Source organism: Meleagris gallopavo, chromosome 11 (genome assembly GCF_905368555.1).
Source record: "Meleagris gallopavo chromosome 11, MGAL_WU_HG_1.1, whole genome shotgun sequence".
Taxonomy (NCBI): domain Eukaryota; kingdom Metazoa; phylum Chordata; class Aves; order Galliformes; family Phasianidae; genus Meleagris; species Meleagris gallopavo.
In genome coordinates this window covers 3,939,106-3,963,481 of record NC_139414.1, presented here as the reverse complement: position 1 = coordinate 3,963,481, position 24,376 = coordinate 3,939,106, and the positions used below count along the sequence as shown (strand labels likewise).

Sequence of the window (24,376 nt, the reverse complement as noted above, 5' to 3'; positions counted from 1 at the left end):
GGTGACCAACACAACACCACATGGAAAATTGACCTTTATTAAAAAAAACAAAAAACAACAACAACAACAAAAAAAACCCCACAACAGTCAAACCCATTCCAAAATCTTTTGTACTAAACCACAAGTGATGACTTTTCATGTCCATGTTGACCTGTACAAGAGAGATGGGCAGGGGCAGACAGGGAAGCCCCTAGGACTTGGCAGCAATCTTGCTTGCTCCTATCCTGTCTGGAGGGCAACACCTGGCTGGAAAAGGCACAGCGGAGCAGGACCATTGCTTGCATCTGTGTATGTGGGTCCAGGCTGGAACACAGCCCCTATCTGCCTCCTGCTTCCTGGGAGTGCAAAGCAATTGGTGAGTCTTGGAGGAGCTGGTCCCCAATGTGCCCAGAGCTGCATCCAAAGATGGGACCAGTGGGGATTGTCCTTTGCTGGGAGCACAAAGATGCCCTCTCCCCAGGCTGAGTTGTCAGGAGAGGAGTGAGGAGCTACTATGCTGATGTTGCTCCAATACAAAAGAATGAGAAATCAACCAAATTCCCCAAAGGGCAAAGTGCTGGTGGTGGGGAATGAAGTGCAGTCAGTCTTTGCTCAGTTACACCAGGCCGGCCGCCTTCTCCTGCACATTGTACTCTTTGCTCCTCTTCACCTTCCAGCCAATGAGGGCAAGGAGGATGGTGCCCACCACTTTGTATCCCATCTGCAGCCCCAGGTATCTGTGAAGAGAAGAGGAGGGAGATGCCCTATCCAGAGGTGGCTCCAGGTGGCTTTGGGGACTGTCACCGTGGCAGCTCCAGGTGCCACAGCTGGGGACAGGTACCTGTTGCGAAGGAAGTCGTTGTTGTAGTAGGCACAGAAGCGACGCTGTGAGCACTGTTTCTGCCAGTAGATGCAGGAGGAGTCGATGAGGGCACCAAACATGGCTGGAGCTGGGAGCCAGGCTTTGGAGAAGAAAGGGCTGGGTCAGGCTCTCTGCCCTTCCTGCCAGCTTCACCTGCTGCCTCCAAGGAGGTCACATGCCTCCTGTGTCTCTAGCAAGCTTTAGCGTGCCCTGTCACCCCCCCAGCCTCATCAGGAGGCGGTCACTCACCCAGCAACCTCATCAGCAAGAACTGGACGCCAATGGCAAATGACTTCTCATCCTGGTTCACCACCCTGCAAGGGAGAAGCCAGGTGAGGTCAGAGCTGGTGGCAGCAGTGCTCTCCTAGTTTCACTGTCAGGTTCATAGCCATGGACCCAGTTTCTCCCTTGTTCTTCCAGTTTGGAATGGAGAACAGTGGTTGAATGACTCCGTGGGGATTAGGAGGAGCTCAGGTCTGCACCAGAGAGAGCTGCTGGGATGAAAATTTGTGGGATGCTACAGCATGGGGTTTTGTGTTCATGCGAAGCTCTACTCCATTCTCCCTGATATAAAATGCAAGGAAGAGCATTGCTGAAAGAGGAAGCATTCTACTGTTTAGGGAATTGCCATACTTCATAGCCAGGGGTGTGAAGGAAGGAGTTGCTCTTTAGCAAGACAGTCAAAGCATTAAAACAAGGGGATTCCTGCTTACTGAGACCCTCCTGTTACTGATGAAAGAGAAACCTGAAAAACTTGGTCAAATGGTGAACAAGTGTCCTCAGATCTTTACGCAGCTGAAACTTGTTGCCCCACAAACTCCCCTGCCCACTGCTCACCGTAACACCATCATGTAGAGGGGGTTGTGACACAAGCAGGCCACCAGGGCAGCGAAGGAGATGAGGAAGATGGCAGGGAGGAGCATGTGGGAGCAGCTGAGGGGACAGGAGCCCGTCTTGGCAGAGGACAACCCGTTACCGGCAGAGATCTGGGAGCAGTTTCTGTAGATCTGTTGGAAACATTCGAAAACAAACAGACAAACATGTAAAACTCCCCTAGTCATGCTATGAGAGGGGTGGAACATTGGCACAGGCTCCCATGGGGATGGTGGAGTCCTTGTCCCTGGAAGTGTTCAAGAAAAGGGTAGATGTCACAGTGAGGGACACGGTCTGGATCACAGGCGTGGATTGGGATTTGACCTGATGATCTTAGTGGTCTTTCCACTGTGGAATTGATTCTGTGGTTTTATGTCACCAGACCACTTGACAAAGGAGCAATGGAAGCATCAGCTCCAATGATATGGCCATGACATCCTGTTGGGTATCTTGACCCCCTGCAAGGGGATGTGCCAACATTCCCCTACTTGTCCCAGGCCTTTCCAGCCAAGGTAGGGCCTGCCTACCCTCCAGGTAGACCCAAGCCTCCCTGCTCAAAAACAATTTTCCTAGGAGATCTTCCTAACTGTAGTTTCCTGAGCAGCCTAATATCTGCTCTCCCATGACCAGGGTTGAGGTTTTGTAGCAGCTTTCTTCATTTTTAATTTGACTACTTCGTGGTCACTATGGCCAAAATGACCACCAATCACCACCTCATGCCCAAGACCTTCTCTGTTCAGAAGTGACAGAGCTAGAAGGGTTAACACCCTGTCCCACTCCTGCCATGGGCTGGCTGCTCCCCACCAGCTCAGGCTGCCCAGGACCCCATCCAGTCCAGCCCTGAGCACCTCTAGAGATGGGGCACCCACACTTCTCTGGACAGCAGTGCCAGGGCCTCACCCCTCTCTGTGTAAAGAACTTCTCCTCCTTTAGTTTAAAGCCATTATCCCTTGTCCTATTAAGTTGAAGTCAACAAGGGCAGTTGATCTAGAGGTCTCTCTTAGTTCCTTAAAGAATAATTCAAATATCTAAATGGTTCTACCACATCCAAATTCCTACAGCACTGCAATAGTCTCCACTTTGACCATCAAGCAAGGTGCACTCATTGCAAAACCTCAAACCTTCTGGAAATGCTTTGGATCTTGGCATGGCCACAACAGCTCAGCTTGGTGGCCACATCCTGCTCCTGCTACTCACCACCTCTCTGGGAGCTGAGGAATCAGTGCTGCTGTTGGTGCAGCCAGCAAAGCAGGGTGAGATGTACTCCACGTTGTTTTCTCCACACACCGGGTGAAAGATGTGCTCGGAGCAGCGGCACCCACTGGGTGCCTTAACCTGTGGCTGGGAACTCTGTGTTCTGCCAAAGAGAAAATAAACAAAAAATTAAAATAAAATAATAAAAAAAAATTAGAAATAGGGCAGAAAAAAAAAAAGTCCCTCCCCAGTCCTCTTCCTATCTAACCAGTTTCCCTGTTCCTATGTGTGCTGGGATGCTGCCAGAAGCAGGCTGGCCTTGTGCCAGACCCCTATCCCCTGCAGGTACCTCTGCAGCATACAGGGAACTTAGCAGCCTGTAATTATGTTATGTCTGCAAACAAATGCTCACACACTTCTTTTTTTTCCCTAGCTGAAAACTAATCAGCAAATGCCTGGAGAAATGTTATCTGGGCTCCATCCAAAACCGCACAAACAGATGTGCGAGGAGCCCCAGCTGGAAACGCCATCCAGACAACAACTGGAAATGGGCTCACTTCCAGACAAACCTGATGACAGTGTGTAAGGCAAGAGGATAAGCTGAATGATCTGTTCTGTCTTGCCTCACTACCCAAGGGAACTCAGCTGTGGGAGCAGCACCCTCTGCCTGCTGCCCTGGGGTCCATCCTTGGGCTGGTGGGCACCATCCACCTGGTTCACAGCACCTGAAGCTCAAGGGGAATGGTGTTTTCACATTTCAGGGCTACAGCTAGGAGTGGTCAGAGCAGCTTGGGTATTGGACTCTTGCAGGTGTTGCAGAAGGAGAGGCAGAGGGGAGAAGATGACAAAGCTGGGGCTGTGGGAAATGGAGAACGCAACTGTTGTTGGAAGGCATGTCCCTGCTGAAGTCTTTGATGAGAAGGAAGGGTCTGCTTGGATGTGACATCCAAAGGGACAGTCCCTTGGGTGGGTTAGGCAATGCTGTCATGTTTCTGCTCCTCTCCAGCCAGCACGAGGCAGCTGCTGCAAATGGGAGCACTGACAACTCCAGTATGGGCCTTTCCCAAACAGTCCCATGACTCTCATGGACTCATGTCTCAGCATGCAGACAGCAGTAGCTCTGCGAGCTCCAGAGCTGCTAGAGGTTGAAAGATCTACCAAGTTCCCCAGACCCTACAGCTCCATGTGGCCCATCTCATGTGCTACACTGAACTGCAGGAAAAGCTGAAGGTGAGCTAAGGACAGTGGCTGCAAACATGAAATCAATCTCTGCCTTCCTCCAGCATCCTTCTTGTCATGCAAGTCCACCTACCAGCCTTCCATTCCATTAGCAAACCCCATCAAGTCCAGTGAGTGCTAGCAGGGCTAATATTACCAGCAGGAGATGAGCACTGTGAAGCTAAGATGCTTTCCAAAGTATAGCAAGTGGCATCTGAGCTTGAGCTGAAGGCACAAAGTCTTGCTCTCACGCAAAAAGCCAACAGGGATGCCAACAGGGATAACAATGCCTCGGCAGACTATTGTATGATCCTGAATTAATATTACGTGCCATACAGACCATAGAACAAAATATGAAAATGCTGTCCAAGCATGAGTTTGTTGTTTTGTCTTTTTTTTTTTTTTTTTTTTTTAACTGGGCATGAAGAGCCCTGTCCCTCACTGTACCATGGGATGGGAGCTTTATCGCTGGCAAAGGGAAATGTGCACAAAAGTTCCTTGCAGATATGCTGATGGTGCAAATGACCTGTGCACGATGCACTTGACAGCAAGCCTGGAGTGGAGTCTAAATATCACTTCAATAACTAAAAAAAAAAATAATAATAATAAAATAAAATAGAGTAACAGTCAAAGGTTTCCACCCAGACAAGCAGAAAGGTGACGTCCAGCCGGAACAAGAGCAGCGTGTTACATGTGGACACGGGCACTAACACTACTTTCTCCCTAGAAATCCAGGGCTAGAGAGAAAAATATACCCTGAGAAATCAGGAATAAATGCCCTTCCAAGTTCTCTGTGCGGTACAGTGCTTATCTCTCCTCCAGGAGTGACCCCGTGGTTAATCAAGTCAAGAGCTGGAGAGGAGAGGAACACAAAACTCGGAACAACCCAAGTGCTTGTGTTACCTGGAGGGGTAGATCCCATCGACGAGCCCTGTGGAGCAGCCCATGAAGAAAATGGGCAGGCAGATGAGGATGGAGAAAACCAGTACCACCACGGAGAACCGGGGGATGGCCCGGAGGGAGAAGGCGAAGCGTTTCATGATGATTCCTCCTAAGAGCATCCCAAGTGCTGCTGCTGGCAGGTTGACAGCTCCTGCAGAGGAACGAAGGCATCAGGCAGGGGTCCTGCCTGCCAGACACCTTGCTGCTGGCTGGAGGTCAGGGACCTCATGGTGGCTGGGAGAATCCACGGACTGTTACTCAGGATAGACCAAGACCCAAACAGTTGGCACCTATGAGGAAATCTCAGCCTCAGGAGCTTCACTTGGAGATGTAGAAGCAAGCTTTGGTGCATTATCACTTCTTTCAGCATCAGAGCTACGCAGACCTGCTTCACCCATGTGCATTTCCAACAAGAGCTGCTCTGGCCCCCAAGAGCAAGTGAACAGATGTGGTCATTCCCTGCTCACCGATGAGAAAGTTGGCATAAGAGGAGGTAGCACCGTACTGCTTCTCCAGGAACTTGTTGAGGAAGGTGGAGAGACCCGCAATGACAGAGGAGAAGCTGCACTGAGCAAGCACCAGGAGGATAAACAGGGGGTTGAGGAGCAGCTTGAGGAAGATCTTCGGGAATCCTGTGAGGAAACATCAGGAAAAGCAAGTTTTAGCTACAAGGTCCAGACATGGCTCCTGTGGCTGAGGAAGAGAGTGTGGTTTCCTGATGGGACATTGTGTTCCCCTGCCTGGCCAGGACATCCTGGTCTTGCAGCCCAGGCAGACTGACTCCAGGCCTCTCAGAAGCAGGTCTGTTTATTTGGCCTCTAATTAGCTTTCCTCTTCTAGCTGAGTGCCAGCATCCATCAAAGCTCAATGAGATAGAGAAGAGGGGGCTGATGGCCACAGGATGTGACTGCAGTGGATGGAGAGGGAGTGACTTCAACTGGAAACAAATCATTATGAGCCTAAGGTCATGACACAGTCCCTCTCACCAGTGAAATCCCAACAGCTACTCATAAACAAGATGGTGAGCCGAGGCGCAGCAACCTCAAGGCAGCAGCTGGTGGCACTAGCAGCCCCATGGCTCCTTATGGAGCCTCATGTCATGTAAAAACCTCAGAACTACCATCAGAAATGATTCAAACCTCAATGCTGATGACTAAGAGCAGGAGGGAAGCAGCGTCCCTCCTTCAGCAGTCATAGAATCATTAAGGCTGAAAAGGACCACTAAAATAATCCAGTCCAACCATCCACCTACCACCAATACTGCCCACTAAGTTCCTCAGTACCAGATCTCCATGGTTCTTGAGCACCTCCAGAGAGAGTAACTCCATCGTTTCCCTGGGCAGCCCATTCCAGTGCATCACCACTATTTTGGAGAAGTTTTTCCTAGTACTGAACCAGAACTTCCCCCGGCACAACTTGAGGCCATTCTCTCTCATCCTATTAGTTCTTAGGGAAAGATGGTGCCCATGTGCTACGGCCTTGGAGAGTCCTGACTGGAGTCTCCACCCAACACAGGTGAGGTCAACCTGTAAATGCCAATATTGTAGTGTCTGCCCAGCCCAGGCTAACATGGGATACAGGCCATGCCACCTCCCTGCATCCCCATTCACCCTCGCCTGTAAATGTCAGCTCTTTACTTTTGATAAATTCCAGCAGGGAGATTTCTTCAAATTCCCTCTTCTCCATCTTCCTCAGCATGCCATCCTCTGAGCTTGGGTCCTGGAGAGGAAGAGAAGAGCATCCAGCCATGAGAGGAGCGCGGGTGCCTGGCTGGTGCAGCCCTGGGACTCAGCAAGGCCAGGGAGCAGCAGAGCCCATCATGGGCATCTTTGACTTTTGAGTAGAGCAGCAAGACTCAACTCAGAGAGATTATAAGAGCTTGGAAAGCTTTGAACTCTGACCAAAAGGAAGATATTGCTTCTTAAGTTCTGAAAAAAAAAAAAAAAAGGGGAAATGGAAGTTGGAGACAGGCCAGCTCCGGTCTGGTGGGTCCTTAAACTATAATCCTGAAATATTTGGGTTTTGATTTTGACCTTTAAAGAATCAATGGTTAAACAAGACCAAAAATCCCCCAAACACTATTTTTTTTGAAACAAAACCAATGAGGCTTGGCTTTGAAAATACTGAAGTGGAATGTTTTGATAGCTCTGTGTCTTTTCTTATTTGTTTTAATGGGAAACCTGCCTTGTTTCTTTCCTATTTTTTCCAAACAAAAAGCCCATTTTTCAAACAGTGACTATAACCTCACAGAAGGCATTGTGGTAGGGTGTTGAGATACGGTCGTTGCCATTGACAGGGAGTGGGACACTCTGGGAAGGTGAAGTCACCAAGGACAGACCCCCTACCAAAGAGGAACTCTAAGAAGACCTGCAGCCACCATGCTACCCTGGTAAGGTCCTCCTGAGGTGGAGTCTCACCTTTCCCTTCAGCATGTACCGAGGGAAAAAGAAGTAAGGGATGGACGTGAGCACCAAGCAGCCGGAGGAGATCAGCAGCCCCAGCCACCAGGCTCCGATCCACCGCTGGTCCTGCGAGGTCAGGGTCACTGTTGCTGCAAGACACAAAGACCCGCCATCAGAGCTCTGCCTGTGCAAGTCCAGTGGTAAAAGGGGAAAACGTCCATGTGAATATGGACAAAATGGTGTGAGCACAGCCTATGGGTCTCTCTGCTGATGTGGCAAATGAAGGGGGGTGAGAGCTCCTACAAGCTCATATCAAGATGAGCTCTGGCTTCTGGGAATCAGTGAGTCCCTCTGTCCATATATGTGGGTGTGGATGAGCTTTCCTCATCAGTCCCCACCCAAACAAATGGCCTCACCAGTACCCAAGGGACACATATAATCAACATCACAGCACACTGATAGCATGGGCCCAAGCACTGCAGCCAGACGGTGACAGCAGGGCCCTGGCTCCAACCTCCTCTACCCAGGCACACAGTTGGGTTGGGACCATGCTATCTTCCCTGGCTGCCCAGGTGAGATGGGAACTGGGAAAAGGCACAGCCATTTTCCTGGAAATGTCTCTTCTCCCACCGCTTCAGGCTCGGTAACTCACATAGTCTCGTGCTGGCAGAAGAACACTTCTAATGAGAATGGCTTCCGAGTGGACAAAACTGTGGGTGCTCACACCCTTTGTCCGGAAAAAGGAGGAGAGACAAGCACCGCTCCATCCCAGCGTGGACATCCTCCGGCTGTTCACCAGAGGTCGAAGGCTTGCTTGGTTTGGCACACGTAGTGCATCTCCCCATTGCAGGGACTTTTTGGGAGGGCTCAGGGTCGGCTTCCTGCCCAGGACACAGAAGTAGTGACCCCCACCCCACTGAACAATTGCCTCACTGCCCTGAAGGCACCGATCCACTGCGGATGTGGACGTCATCATGGAGCGACCGGGCAGGAGATGCTGCATCTCTCTGCTGCCACAGGGTGCGAGCCAAGGCTTTTTGCTGTTTCCTGTCTTGGGTTCATTTATTATTCTTATCAGGCACGGGACAAATATGTCAGGCAGGCTCTGATCTCCCAAAGGAAACACAGGAAAAGCCACATTATTGATGAAGCCAGGGAGAATTCTTTAGTGATTAAATTACCAGGAATAATAAGCAGACACAGTGGACAGAGGAAATAAGTCCCATGGTAGTGCCAGCTTGGTTCCATCCCTGCAGATGCTGGTGAAGGGTGGTGGGCAGGAGATTGAGTGGAATCATAGGATCACTGAGGTTGGAAAAGACCTCTAAGGTCATCTAGTCCAATGTTCACCTACCACCAGTATTGCTCACTAAACCACATTCCTCAGTGGTTCTTGAACACCTCCAAGGACAGTGACCCCACCTGGGCAGCCTGTTCTAGTGTCTCTAGGAGCCACTCTCTAGGAGATCTTTCTCACATCCAATCTGAATCAAGACTTCCCATGGACATGCAGGACAGTGGCTGCCCCATGGCTTTCTGTCTTCTCCCTGCTGGATGCTTCAGGTGTTCCTGATCCTCTCTGGCACTGTGCAGTACGGCACCTCCTCAGCATGGAAGCAGCAAGCAGCAATGACCACCATGCTGAGCAGGACACTGAGATGTCCCTGCTGCAAGGCACTGCTTCCATGGTGACCTCAGGTCCACCTGTAACCTTCCTTGTGGGGAGATGATGGAGAAGTGACCCTGGAACGCTATCCCAGGTTCATTTATTTGGGTCACAAGAGTAAGGAGTGCATTCTACCTCCAGTCCTCTCAGAGCAATCCTCTGTTTCACAGAGGCTTTTAAGAAGACCAGCCCGACTTGGGAAATACTCACCCATGTCAACTCTGCCAATGTCCACGAAGAGCCGCAGCACCACAGAGCCCAGCAGGTACCCAAACGCGGGGCCAAACACTGCGATGGCAAAGAGGATGGCTGGGAAAAAGAGCAGAGTGTGAGTAGATCACAGCCTCATTCAGACATGGAGAAAGAATGATGCTACAACATGCAAAAGAGAAAAATCATAGGATCATAGAATGACCTGGGTTGGAAGAGACATTAAATATCACTGAGCTCCATCCTTACTCCCCACCAGCTCAGGCTGCCTAGGGCCCCATCCATCCTGGCCTTGGGCACCTCCATGTTTGGGGCACCCGCACTCTCTGGGCAGCAGTGCCAGGGCCTCACCACCCTCTGAGTAAAAAATGTCTTCCTCGCATCCAACCTAAATTTCCCCTCTTTTAGTTTAAAACCATTCCCCCTTGTCTTTCCCGTTGTCTTGTGGATTTGCTATACTGACAGTACTGGTGGTTCTCTGTGACCAAGCAGGGAGCTGCAGGAAGGTAATGATGTGGCTCTGGGGCTCCTGTGGTGATTGAGACTCTAACCCTCACATAGAAGGCAAAAAAAAAACCCCAAAAAGCAAAGCTGTCGCTTCACTCTTTTAGAGATAAGCAAAAACTGTTTGTTCAAAACATCAGTGGAAGTGAAACACGATGACTCAGGGAGAGCAGAAAGGGCAGTAAATCACCCTTGGTTCTTCTGACCTACTCCTGCCCCAAAAGCAGATAGCTCAGACCAAACCCATGAGGTCAAAATGTTTCCTTTTGACTTCTTTGGAATGAGAGGATCTGACTTTCCTTCCTGGAAAAAACTCCTTGTTCTCCTAAAACATAACAAAACTCAAGCACCAATGGCATTTACACTGTATTGAGGCAACCTAGATGCACAGAGACATTCCCATGGCCCTAAAATGACTACCTATGCAGTCAGGAACAAACCAGCCCTTTAAAGCAGCTCCTCAGGGCTTGGCCAGTGCCTGTCCTTGGGAGCCCAAGCCCAAAGGCTCTCTCTTCTCCTTAAGTGCCTATCTTATTTTGGAACATCCGCTTTTATTTCCTAAATCACGCTGACGCCTTTGGCTGCTTTGAAGACATTGTTTGCACTCAGGGGGAATCAGATTTTTTAAATAACTTACAATATCAGGTTTTCAAATAACCAAACTTGAAGCTCATGTAGGCACACCAGCCCCAGCTGCCTACGTTTTCCATTCCCATGGAAAAAGGGCAGTGTAGATCGATGCCATTTCCCATCCCTTTGGGCTCAGAAGTCCTCCTGAGCCCGGGAGCAAGCATCAGGCAGGGTCAGATGGCCAATTCCATGGCAAAGTTGTCAGCTTTGCTGCAAAACCTGCATTAACCAGCTCCTATATGCCATCATACCTCTGGTTAAAGCCCGATGAACTGATGCTTTGTAAGAACAGGAGAAGGCCTCAGGGAAGGCTCCCTTACTACTTCTGCCCATGGACGGTGGAACGTTCTCCCAGGCGTTAACACAAGTGAGAAGCTCCATCTCAGCCATCTCATCCCCTTGCTCTTGTTCTTTAGCTTCCCAACACCCACACCATAAACAAAACCCTACAGAGAACAGCTGGCTGACAAGGAATGGGGCACCGTCAAGGGGATGACCTCACCTGAGTCCCTCTGTATGCTCACCCTATGCCCTGAAGGCCAGGAGTCCCTCTCCAGCTCAGCTTGAATGCCTGAAGGAAAAAAACTGACACAAAGCAACGCTCTTCCCACTCACCAACATACAGTGGAGAATTGTTTGCTTCTGCAAAGTCATCCACGTAGGAGATCCCAAAGGGCTGGATGGGAACTGTCCCAATTCCAGCCAAGAGCTGAGCGATGACCATCATTGCCCATATGCTGCTGGCCTCCTTCTGAGGGTCCTGGGTGGCATTTGGGCACACAAACTTGTTCTCTGCGTAGCAGAGCTCAGCCTGGATCTGGCTCTTGTTACCTGCAATAGCAAAGAGCATTACAGAGCTAAACACACTCCTGCCTCCTCCAACTCCTGCATCAATCCTGCTGGGGAGTGTAGTGATAAATTGGCTCAGGCTGACCCTAATTCTCACCTCCCAGCTCAGGCTGACCCTAATTCCCACCTCCCCTCTGCACAGCTGCATTAAATCTGCAAACATTAGGTGTCTTCCAAGTCTCTTTCTAGGCGCATGCTGTTGGAGTTGGGATGGATTTCTTGTTTTGTTTAGCACTCCTCATCACCTTTACCCCCCTGGGGTGCTGCACTCAGCTCAGGGTAGCGAAGAGCCCAGCTGTGGGTTTTATCACATTAAAGAAGAAAGAAGCAAAGTAATTTTTGCAACTGCTGAGGAGAAAGGTCAGCCCTGCAGCCCCATTCCATTAGTCACATTCAGGCTGTCGGCGGAGAATAAAAAGCTCTTCATTGTGTCTGCAGCAGTGCTGGGCTCAGCCAAGTGGCAGCAGCCCTTGGACAGACGGTATCGGAGCCGGTGGGAAAGTGTAAATATTCAGCAACGGATGGAAAAACCTGTTTTGCCTGCAAAATGAGCGTGTTACTGAGCAAACAAAGTAAGCTCTGGTCTTCTCCTGTTAGCTCTTCCTCTTCTGGCTTTTTTTGTTATTACTGATATTTGTAATTTTTTTCAACATTTTGATTGCATCTTCCTGACTCGTATAATACCGGTGGATTTTCTATGCCTCTGAGCAAGCAGAAATGAGAGATCCAAATGCTTGCCCGGTGAGTAGGGCCTCTAACTGGCATATTGTGGCAGTACATTCCTAATAGTCACCACAAAATTCCTGATGCGAGCTCAATTGCAGCTGCACGGCCAGGAGGGTCTGTGCCGCCAGACAGAAGGAGCCTCTTTGGCTAATAAAGATTTTATGGCAGCAACAGTGAGAGCCACAGAAGTTAAACAAGGGCAATCTAACCCAGGACTGGTTTTTTCCGTGCCAATGTTCTGTGCTCACTGGTGGGACCATGAACCCCGGTGTTGGGTGGCACCAGCCTTCCCACACCTGGCAGAGCAGAGCTTTCCTGTTCAGGGGGAGTAGGGATGGGAGGAATTTGTGAGCAGATCTCTTCCCCGTGCTATGCTCCCTGCCCATGCTTGGAGTCCCATTGTGCTGAGCAGACGGACCGTGAACACCTTTTCTGGTGGCAAACTCACAGCCAAAGCGACCCAACGGCTCCCTGACAAAGCCATGGCTCCTGCCTTTGCCATCCCCTTGGTGATACAGCATGGGGACTGCAGCTTGGCTGAGTGCTGCATTCTGAAACGGGAGCTGGCATCATGCACACCAGCTGGTTCCCAAAGCCTGCCCAGTTAAATCAGAAGCCATTAAGTCTCTTACTGGCTAGAGCAGGGATAGGGCATGCACATCAGCCCTCCTCTCTAAAGCCTTCCCATCAGCCAGATGGACTGCTTTGTCCTCAGAGCATGTGACAGCCAACACACACCATGGCTACAAACATCTTGAGTATACACCAGCCATCCCTACAGAACTGATGTGGGCAGGACTGTTGTGGTGAGAGTACCCCTGGGAATTAGAATCATAGAATCGCATAATCATTAAGGTTGGAAAAGACCCTTGAGATCTCCAAATCTAACCCCACCGTGCCCACTGACCACGTCCCTCAGTGCCACATCTCCGCAGCTCTGGAACACCTCCAGGTGGCTCCCTCACCTCCCTGGGCAGTGTGTGACAATGCATTTCCTCTCTTTCTGAGTTTTTTCTAATATCCAAAATTTCTAAATGCGCCATTGCCCTCCCCCCCTAGAAAATCACAGAACTGAAGAGGTTCATCCAAAGTTATAAGGATATAAGCATCATCTCCAAAAACAAAACTGTGGCCCAAGCAAGATATCCAGAAGAGACAGAAGGGATACCCTGTGCTATTATCACATTCAGAAAGGGTTGCAAAATTATGCCAAAGTTGGGCTTCAAATACTAAATCTGTGCCTTAAGTCCCTCCAAGCACTCCAAATTCTGTGTGGGGTGGATACAACCACCCTCCCCTTTTTGGGGAAGCACGGCCACCTCTTTGCTGGTGGCCTTTCTTTGACTTTTGCAGGCAAGGTTGAAAGTGGTGTCACCACCCAGAACTGTACAATGCATTGCTACATCCTGTATTTGTGCTTTGTGCTCATAGTTTTGCTCCTGTGAGATGGCTGGGTCTCAACCAATTATGTGTGCTCCTCCAGATGTCCCACAACACCATAAGGTATTTTGGGAAGACACAAGGAGGAGGAGATCAGGACATCTGAGTGTGCATAGGATGAATAGAGGTTGTTCATCCCCACACCAAGACAAGGTGGAGCACAGCACTGGCATGCCCACGGAGGATGAATTGAGGTTGTTCGTCCTCACATCAAGACAAGATCTGGTGGAGCACAGCACTGATGGAGGATGAATTCAAGATGCATATATCTGTAGTGCCAAGAGTGATGTTAGCCCTTAGCCCTTGGTTTACTCTTCTCCTGTGCATGGCCACTGCCCACACGGTCTCCAGAACCAAGGGACGATCTCCAGCTCTGTTTTCTCCTAATATCCCCTCCTCAGGAAGGGTGAGGGCACTTACCAGCACTTAGTGTGGTGTATTCGTAGGGGTCTGAGAGAAAGTGGGGCAGGGTCACCAGGAAGGCTCCCAGTGCCAGCAGCAGCCCCCCAGCTCCAATCACCCGTGGGCGGTGCACTCGACTACCAAAGTAGCTGACAAAGATGATGAGGACCACATTGCCAATCTGGAAACAGCAAAGTGAAACAGAGAGGACATTAGGAGATGTAACAGAGAAGTCAAGTCCCCCATGATCATGTCCTAATGAGTAGAGTGCTTGTTCAGTCACTCATGGTTCCTAAGAGCTGGAGCAAAACAACCCTCAGCTTCACCCCACAGATTCGTAGCAATCACTGCTTCCTTCTTATCAAAAGCCAGCAGGCCTCGGCTCCCTGTGTGCATCCCTTGTCATCACAGCCTGCTTCACAACCTGCCTGGGATCTGGGGCTCTGCTCACCACCCATATGTTCCCCGCTTCATAAGACGTGGCAAAAACCTGATGATTCCCTCAAATCCAGCAAGAAACTTAGTTCATCACCTTCATTCCCATAATTCTAAGCAAACACAAGATAAGGTACAAAGTACAGCTCATTGCAAATGTTTGTGACACTAGATGTTTGCAGCTACAGACATAATCAACAATCTCATTTTCCTTGATCAGCTGAGAGATGTGTAAATATGCAGCCTATTTGGTATACTAACTGTAGCTTTCAGGCAACAGGACGAGCACACAAAAATCACCACTACGTGGCTTTTTTTCAGCTTGGGACAAGTTATACATTATGTATAGCATGTATATATCCTTTTTATACATGTTAACATGGGCTCCCTTCTTTGTCTCTTTGTGGTTTTTGTTCTTGGAATTGCTGCAGACTAGATAAGCAAAGATTCCAATCCAAGGGATGCTGGATTTTGCTTTGGTATTACATCTCCAAGCATAAAGTCACATGAGTTTTAATAATTTGGATAAGGAGCGCAAGGGTTACTGATGTATTGCTGCTGTGAGCAGTAGAATACTTTGTAAGACATTGTTATGTCAGTTTCAGATGACACGCTACAGCTCTCTACAGTGAATCTCTTCTTTTTTGTTGTTTTGGCCTAGTTCCAATCAGTGAGAAGTCCTCCACTGAATTTTTCTTTTTAACCTTGGGTGCATGCATTGGTTGGGATAAGATCTGGGCGCCTACATCTCCAGGAGGATTCCCAGTGCCCAGAGCCCATTGGTCAAAGATCCCATGCAAGAAGAGCAGCCATAGGCAAGGTGGGCATCCAACAAGCACTTTTTTGGCTGTGCCATCAAAAGAAAGTCTCTCCCAGCAGGGCTTTTCCTAGCTAGCCTCGAAGAGCTAGCAGAAAGGATGTAATTTGTGACAACATGATCCAGAGAATTTATTCCAGAGGAGTAAGTGAGTAATGGCATATACCTCAAAGGGTTGCATATCAACCATACTTCCAGAACTGCCTAATGATCTTGTCATTGAGTGGCCACTCATGAAGTGTCAGGTTTAAATCAAGGCTGTTTCCACACTTAATAAGCTGAGCTGCACTTTGGACACGGTTTAGATTGAGGTCAGCTCAGTAACTTGACGTCAGTGACAGTGCTTTGCCATAGAGCCATCAAGAGCTAGGAGAGATGGGGGGAAGGGCTGGATCCTGGTGAGACCAGGAGAACAACCCTGAGACCCTATTCTGGGAAGCTCCTCCTGTTCCGGACACCCCTTGGGGCCACACACAAGCACCTCACCCAATTACCTCATGTAAGCTGGAGATGAAACCCGATGAGAGACTGGAGAGCCCGAAGCGCTTCTCGATGGTGGTGAGGCTGCTCTTGAAGTTGGCACTGTAGAGGAGCTGGGACAGCTGGAGGAGGCCATGGCATAGCACAAACACCTGTGGGCAAGAAAGTGTCACCCCAATCAGTACCACCAGCTGCCCTGCCAACAGGTAGCTGTTGGGCACCATGCCCTGTGTGAGGGGCTTGGGATACGTATGCACAGGGACAGAGGTGGTCAACATGGCTGCACTGTTGGCATGCAACGATGGTGTCACGGTGCCATACTGCAGCCAAAAAGGAGCTGCTCTGCTTTCCATTCCCTGAGTCCCACTCCTTCCCAGTGGTCCCTTGAGTTCTCGTGGCTGTAAGGCAAATTGGCTGGGGGTGCTGGAGGAAAGCATTTTTAAAGGCCTTAAACACCCCAGAGGGAAAGAACAAAACATGCCCAATGCCTTCTTGCTGCTGGAAGACCTCCGTGGTATTCTAAAAACAGCATCTTTCCCCACGCCAGTCTTGGGGCCGAGCCAGCAACCCAACCAAATGGACACACAGCATCCCTGGAGTAGAGGAGGGAATACAGGAGTTGATAGGTCAGGGCAGGAGCATGGTGGGAAGAGACAGGGTGGCCGGCAAGAGGGAAGCATTCCTGACTGGGGATGTGGAGGCAGCTCACCAGTGTCTTTTGATCTATATTTAGACAGAACAGTTTTCCTTTATTTTCTTTGGAATGGAATGTGTCCTGTCTGGTGCCAGAAGTATTTTAAAATCATTTTTTTTTTAAAAGGGAAAAGGTCTTTTTATTTAAATTCACAGGAAATCAAATATTTGCTGAACACCGGAAGCGTGTCCCATGGAGATAACAGCAGGAAGGCCAGGATGATGGATGGGGGGATCAAAGGTACTGAAGTGCTGACAAATTCCTTATGTCCTGGACAGAGGAACAGCAACGCTCCTCAAGGCTATTTATTTGAAATGGCATTGGCACCCAGCAGCCTGGGCTCCTTGCATGAAGCCTGGCATGAAGAAAGAATGAAATCGACCATGTCTTGTCCTTAAGGACAAAGAAGTGGCTTCTTGGGATGCTTCTTCCACAAGGGAAGATGGCACCGGGCAGATGGCAGAGCTTGGCATCCAAAAGAATAACAAACAGAAAAGGAGATGAGAGCAGACATAATAACCTAGAGACCACAGGGAAATAGAAGATGGATACAGGAAGAGAAATGAGGGGTCACAGCAACGACCACGAGCTCCCCATTGGCAGAGTGTGAGCAGACACACAGACACACCGTGTGCACAGTTGGCATTGTGTCAGCTGAGCAGGAGAGGGCAAGGTCCCAGGCTGGGACATTACCAAGACAAAATGCCTCCGTGATCATGTGGGATGTGACTTGGGAAGCGGGGCAGATGACAAGATGGAAAAGAAACAGCTAAACCAGACATCCATCCACTCCTGCACCCCAAAATACCTCCAAGCACATGTCCTTCTGCTGACGGCTGGACCTGCCACCTTCACTTTCCCAAGTCTTGGCCTGGGCTTGTGCGTAATTAATGAACCCAAGCAAGCTGGCCTGATGCAGAGAGTTGACTCTGAGGATGAGAAATGAAGAGGGGATCTTGCTGCCAGGGAACATTAATTTCTGTTCCCGCAGCTCTGGCCAGACCTTACTGAAGTCATTCAAATAAGGAAGCATTAGGGAAACGGAGGAGAGCCGGGACCGCCCGAGATGTGGAGCAGCTGTAGGAGAGCTCTCCCAGCACAGGCATGAGTGGGGTGCTCAGGAGGGAGGAGGGTGGGTCACGGTGGCTGGGTTCAGCTCAGCGGCGTCAGCCTGCTCTGAGAACGAGAAGTGCAGGGGTTGGCAAAAGAGAGGTCAGAGGGAGGGAGTGAGCCCATCCTTTGGGTGGGCATTTGGGGAATGGGCTCCTGGGGCTGGATGTGGGCCCTGAGAGCTGCCAGCCTTGGGGCAGCACTGCCCCACACCACCTCCTACATCTGCCAAGCTTGGTACTCACGTATCTCCTGGCGCTCTCTCTCCATTATTGCTTACATAAGATAACACACTGTCACCACTATCATTGGTCTTAGCTGACAGCTAACTAAAAGTATGCTGAGACTGGACTTTAAAACAGGCTGTAATGAAAAACGAGCTGTTTTGTAAGAGGCTTTTTGGGTTGGCATCATAAATGCAGCCAATAAAATGCTTGGGAAGTTGGGTGAAATGAAAAAAGAACATGAACCTGGCATGCATGTGCTGACATGGGTCAGAGTCAAAGCAAGGTAACGAGATTCAGATCTCTTGTTATTTCAAAGAATGAAGCGTTTCTATGGATGGGAGCCCAGCACATTTCTGCGGGGACCAGGGCTCAGGAAGATGGTGGCTCAATGAACGGCAGAGTCTTTTGAACTTATGGTTGGATATGACGATCTTAACAGTTTTTTTTTTTTTTTCATAGAATCATAGAATCATTTACATAGGAAAAGACCCTTAGGACCCACAGACCCAACCGCAGCCCACCCCATCATGCCCACTGCCCACATCCCTCAGTGCCACATCTCCACAGCTCTGAACACCTCCAGGGACGGTGCCTTCACCATCTCCCTGGGCAGCCCATTCTAGTGCATCACCACTCTTTCCAAGAAGAATTTTTTCTTAATATCCAGCCTGACATGATCCTTTCATTCTAAGGTGCTGCCAAGTGCAGCACGACCACTGCCCCTTCCTCTCTACTGCCTGGAGCAGTGAGCTAAGGATCCATTCTTTGCTTCCACAATTTCATGCCTTGATAACAGCACTCCTTTCCAAAGTCACTGCTCACGTCCTTCCTCAGTGTCTTCACCCCTGCCTGGAGGGAGTGTTCTGGAGAAGCAAACGAGTGCCAAAGGAAGGGCTTTTCCTTCCAGATGATGGAATAATTTGGGGAGAAAAAAACACAACAAACAGCATTGTTTTGAAATCCCACTACGCCGACTGAGCTACTTTTTACTGCTCTTAAGATGCCTAGAACTGACTGAAGCCCCACACATATGGACATCAATGGTCTCCCTCAGAGGCCCCCAGAAGCAGCAGCTCCATGTTCCAGTCTGTGCCACCTCCTTGCCCCGGCTCTACTGCGCTCATATCAGTGCTGATGTGGGAGCAGCCCGGTTGCTAACGACTCGGATGGAAAGAGCCAGAGCCTAATTTATTAGATGGACACAACAGCTGCTTGGGGAGCCGTAAAAAGAAGCGGAGATCCTTGCAGAGCCCATCAAACTGCTCTCTGCTGATTAATGACACCGAGGCGTGACGCGGCCAAGAGCGGGGAGACGCACAATGAATCTGGCTGGAGTAAATATTTGGAAAGGACGAGGAGTAAGGACGCTCTGTGAGCTCTTTCTGTCCACACAGTGCTATTTGGAGGTGTAATTTGTGTTTCTGAGGGCCAAACCCAAGCCTTCTGACTTCATTGGAAAGGGTCATCCATTACTGGAGACCAACAGGCTCTGGCTGAGTCTTGGGAATTTTGGGTCATGAGTTTGCCCTCGCTGTACTGAGATTCACCCCCTTCTCCCATTTGGAGGGTTGGAGGAACTCTAAATTTATCACCCAAAGCAGGAGACCCTCACCTGCCCATTTCACCTGGATATACACGGGCACACGGGGGGAGATATGCAGTGCCTCCATCTCTGTAGAAATAAAAAAGAGCAGAAAAACCCCACAGTTTCTATCGAGGGAACCAAGTAGCTTGCCACACACCGTGTTCCTCAGCACAACACCCCAGAGCCAGGAATGTGGTCCAATGGTAAAGCTGGCTCCCAGATCCTATTTGTCTTGCAAAAAATAAACAAATAAACAAATAAAACAGCCGGGTACTGTCTAGAGCATGCGGCTTCCCAAGTGATTAGTTGCAATAACATCTACTGCCAAGTAATCCAAGCTTTACAACCAGCAATTGTCAAGTGCAAAGACAATATTTGCTCTTCTCTCAGCTCAGGCACATGTGGGATTTGCCGGATCCTGAGCACTGTGCAAGCCCTGCCTTGCTCAGCTGCACAGAGAGAGGCTCCGGGGGAAGGCACGTGGCTGCCATGCGATGCAGGTGCACTGCAGAATGAAGAAGGAGTTTTGGTGGGGGTCAGATCTCAGCATGTGAGGTAAGGTCTTCACTCCTGGGAAGCACTTCTGCTTGCAATATCTGGTGCATGCTGCAAGCAGCCATCCCACTCCTGCAGGCAGACCAGCTGCATGGTTGGGTCTTCGCTTTCACTTTCTCTGCGCGCCGCCTGAGGCTCTGACCACGATCTCCCGGAGGCAGCTTCAGATTCATTCTGTCTTCCCAGCCCCACAGACATGTGCAAACACTCCTCCCACACACCCACAGCTCCCTATCAGCGACACTCCTCTCCTATTTTTCTTGTGATAATCTTATCTCCGCTGACCACTCCTTGGCTGTGTTTGGGCACAGAACCACCTCACCCGTCATAAAATCGACTCGTTTCGTGTCTCCTAGACCTTGATCCCGCTAAGCTTTCCAACCTGTTTTACCCTCTGGCTCTTCCCCATCTTGCTGCTGATGTTCTTCCAGACACTTCTTCCAGGTTAGAATGCAATCCCACCAAACCCAGGTAAAACACAGCCTTGGATGCACAAAGCCCAGAACCACCAGCAGCACCACCACAAGTGCTGAGGACCCCACTTGCTCCAGGTGCTTCTCACCACTTGCCCTTCATCCTGCTGCTTCTTTACCATGTATCTCTCCAAGGCACCATTCCTCCTTGCACAGCACCCAGTACTGGAAACACCCCCTGATTTTCTTGATTGGTCTGGTGGCCCTGACACACCATGAATGCTCAGTGCTTTGCTCTCCAGCATCAAGCCGTACTGTCTTCAGGATAAATGCCAATGGCTCAATGCACCTTCTATTCTGGCTAACATTTCAACAGAGACTTCTATTCTCTTCCAACAGGATGCAGGAGCACAACAACTCTTACATCTCCTGTCTTCTGAAATGCACTCTCCTCAACAAATTCCTTCAGTTCCTTTGAAGAACAGAACAACACTTGCCCTTGCACTGTTGGGACCTCAGATCCCAAGGCAAGGTTTCATTCCTCTCCTGCAAAAGACCCCCTGGCAGTCTAGAGAAGGGAGATCTACCTACCCTCAGCTTCTTTCAACTGACACTGGTGACAGTAACCCTCTGTTGTCCTCCTGGCTCCTCTCCCACTCAGCACAAAGTCAATACCTCCCGCCGTTTGCTCCCCAGTGCCTCCCAGCTGAAACCAGCACAGCTCAGCTAAAGAACCGGATATTTAGAGAGCCTTGTTGTGCTCCTGGGGTCCCAGGACAAACAATTAGCTACCAATTAGATTAGTGCACAAAAGACAATTAAGACAATTAAGGCAAAGCGGCTGAACCATTTGTAGTCGGAAAGAGGCACTGCAAATAGATAATGCCTCAGAAAGAACCCTAATTCGGGGCAAGGTGGTTGGCATGCTGTTACAAAGCATTTTGCACCCTGTTATCTTTCTTTGAGGCAATGAGAAGCCAACTTCTGAAGGACTTCAAGCACCCCCATGTTCCACACAGAGAAACAGGGGCAGAGATCAGGCTGCTCCAGTGAGGGGATACAAGGCAGACACCCCATGGGCTGCACCAAGTGGTGCTGCTCAGTATCAGAGCAGAGAGCCCCAGAGCTATTGCAATCCGATCATTGATTCCCATGCACGACACACAGTAACTTTCACAGAGCCAACCAGGAATTGCCCCCAGCCGTGTCCTCAGCACTCAGCTGGGATCGTGTGCCGGCATCTCATTCACAGAGCATCTCCTCCTGCATCCCAGCAGGGCTGCCACAGAGCTGCCACACCATCCTGCCTTTCAAATCCCCGCAGTCTGCTCAAACCCACTGCTTTCCACCAGAAGCATTCCCTCTGCACTGACCACAGTGCTGGGAAGTAGCAGGAGGGACCTCGCTGGGACATTCTGCCTTCCTACATAACCCAGACACAAACTTTCCCCAACATACTGCCCACAGCACACCAAGGGCTTATTGTGCAGATAGGATGTTTACTGCACACCTTGTCCTTCATCTCAAAACAGCTTCCCAAATCTGGAAGCTCCATCCTGATGCTTTCATTTTCTACCCCTTTTTGGGGAACTGAGAGCACTGGCAGCCTCCACTTGCTTTACTGCCTTGAAGCAGGGTTTGTTTTTTTAAGGCATGCATATTTTTAAAACAAACCTTGCAGTGCAGGAAGAGCGAGCAGCTCAGGAAAGGCATCACCTGTCACTTTATACACATTTGATCTTAAAACCAGAAGCTTTTCCCCAGCGCATGGCTCCATCCAGACAGTGCACATCACCCCTCTGATGTGCAATGACAAACCCCTGCACGTTAATGGTATGGGAACGCTTTGCAGCTTTACCCACTGGAACAGCCTGAAGGACATTGGGACACCTCCTGTCCCCCCTCCCCTCACACATCAGCAGTTCACACTATGTTCTGTTATACGGGTCTTCCTGGCCAGCAAGGGCAATTGTGTCACCTGCTCAGACAGCAGCAGGGACTTAGGGACACAGGACTGGAAGGACCAGCTCCCTGTGTGCTGCTGGCACGCTTGCCTGTGACCCCAAAACATCAGCACTTGACAGCAAACCAAACTCCTCCCCACTACAGACCTCATGCCTTGGCTTACCAAAGCTGCTCTGAGCCAAAAAGCACTGCAGACGTGTGCTCAGTGATGCTGCTGGGGAAGCACGCCCAGGGATGTGTCCCCCACCAGGACCCCAACACTGCACCCCGCTGCCTCAGGCGCTGCGAAGCAAAATGAGAGAACCCCACAGCCATCTCCACCACTCCCAAAGCTGCCCCTCTCCCCGCCAAGAACGGACACAGTCTTGGGGCAGCGTTTTGCTTTCGCACCAGGATGTGGTTAATCATTCCCCAGCAGCAGCACGCCGTGTACAGGACGCAGCACATCGTGTTGCTTGCACCGAGCCCTGGTGCTCCGCAACCTCACTTGGGGCCGGGGCGCAGGATTTGCTCTCTGCCCCTTTTTTTATCAGCCTTGGTTTCAGCACTGGTACCACATCTGTGCCAGCCTCCTCCTCCCGCATCGCCGCTCCTTACCTTGATGTTGCAGAAGATACCACGGGAGCAGGTGCTGGAGCTTTTGGGGACATCCACTGGGGACTTGGCAGCTTCGGGATGGACCCCCATGGTGCACCCCAACAGATAGGCTGTGTGAGGGCTCCGGCCCGTCCTGCTCCGAAAACGGTGAGCCGATGAGTGAGCCAGGCAGCGTGAGCACAAAGTTTTTATAAGTCCACACTCGGGAGCGATGATGAAACCCTTTCTCCTCCCTCTTTTCCTTTGGGTGTAGAGGGAACTTTAAAGCTGCAGGAAGCCAGCGCGGGTGTGCGGCGAGCCGGTGGGAGCACATCAGGTCCGGGTGTTTTGGGGATGGGGACTGCAGGAGAGATCCCTCCCTCAGGCAAGGAGTCACAGAGTGAAAATTAACCCAACTTCCTCCCGTCCTTCTTGCGTGGAAAAATCGTGTTTGTGTGATTCCTGGGAGCTGTTTTAAGGAATAGATCTCCGGGGCTTTGTTTATGTGGAGCACTGATTTATTGTCGCAAAGGAGAAAAAGTGTCAGAGGGAGAAGGGCTGGGGAAGGGGGGAGAAGCTAGCTTCAGGTGCTTCATCAAAATTATTTTCCCTATGTAAAGTGAGGAGAGAGTGAGCCGGGTAGGTTGTCCTGAGCCTGGTGACCCCAAATCCCAGCTCCTAGAACAGTGTTGGGGGGACAAAGCTGGTGAGTCCTAAGGAGGAGGAGCTCCTGCCCAAGCATGCGGCAATGGTAGAGCAGTGTCAGGGTGGGTGTGACATCTCTCCATGGGTACAGGTTCCCCAAATAGGGGGGGTTCCTGGCAAAGGAGGGCAGAGGAGGTTGGTGGAGACCCAGAGGCACCCAGTGCCACCCACAGGTGCCCGCTGGCCACAAGAGGGGGCCTGACACCATGGGAGAGGGACCTGCGGGCTGCCCTCAGCTGCAGAGCTATGGGAAAATCAGCATTGATATGGGATAACTCTTTGGGGTGATGCCTTCCCCATGCCCTGCAAGCACTATATGCAGGAACATAGTCTGCAGCATAGCAAGCATCTTACTTCCCCACCTCCCTTTCTCCCCCATTGCCACCATTCCCAGATTTACTGGCTCTGAACTCAGCCCCCTCATCCACCTCTCCTCCTCCCTCCCCGCCAAGAGATGCGATGGCTGTGAAATTTCAGCATCACAGCAAAGAAAGCCCGGCTCTGTGGCACTCAGAGCCCTCCACTCACCTCCTTATCACCCTATGTGCTGCCAAGGCCATTTTCCAAGGGACACCTGATCTACTGGCAAGCAGTTCCAGCACTTCAGTTTGTCCTGCACAGATGCGTGACGCTTGCTTTGCTATAAGAACCTCATCTACTTTACAGCTGCCACAGCCATCTCATGCACATTCCCCTCCAAGCAGAGAGATACTGTCATGGCCATTCCCCTACAATGCCCCCAAAGAGCACAGGATGCATGCTCACCCCCTGCCCAGCCCACCCACACCACAGGGCACCATCACGGCTCCCAGCCTCTATCTCACTGGAAGGAAAACTCCAGCTGTGATCCCCTTTTGGCTTTCTCTTAAGAGAAAACAAGGCTTGTGCCTCTGTTTGGGGATTCTGCGCTGTGTTTT

General features: G+C 50.4%; 1 protein-coding gene across 1 annotated transcript; it reads right to left on the bottom strand.

Moving 5' to 3' along the window:
* Nucleotides 1–21: 21 nt before the first annotated feature.
* On the bottom strand, nucleotides 22–23,291 carry SLCO2A1 (solute carrier organic anion transporter family member 2A1). The gene is made up of 14 exons (XM_010716533.3): nucleotides 22,776–23,291; nucleotides 15,644–15,781; nucleotides 13,916–14,078; nucleotides 11,096–11,311; nucleotides 9,347–9,445; nucleotides 7,486–7,619; nucleotides 6,706–6,787; nucleotides 5,536–5,700; nucleotides 5,030–5,219; nucleotides 2,912–3,071; nucleotides 1,679–1,848; nucleotides 1,091–1,155; nucleotides 821–941; nucleotides 22–716 (listed from the first exon to the last, which is right to left on the bottom strand). Exons 1-14 carry the CDS (start codon nucleotides 22,863–22,865, stop codon nucleotides 596–598), a joined length of 1,914 nt encoding a protein of 637 aa, XP_010714835.2. The 5' UTR covers nucleotides 22,866–23,291; the 3' UTR covers nucleotides 22–595.
* Between the last annotated feature and the right edge of the window lie 1,085 nt (nucleotides 23,292–24,376).

What these genes read in the sequence shown, in the direction of transcription:
- SLCO2A1 (XM_010716533.3), bottom strand. Translation starts at nt 22,865, where the DNA reads ATGGGGGTCCATCCCGAAGCTGCCAAGTCCCCAGTGGATGTCCCCAAA. An exon ending in CCTGCTGGAATTTATCAAAA is followed by an intron (nt 5,701 to 6,705) that starts GTAAAGAGCTGA and finishes GTTTCCTCACAG; the next exon opens with GATTCCCGAAGATCTTCCTC. An exon ending in CCTCAGCTCCCAGAGAGGTG is followed by an intron (nt 1,849 to 2,911) that starts GTGAGTAGCAGG and finishes TGTTTCCAACAG; the next exon opens with ATCTACAGAAACTGCTCCCA.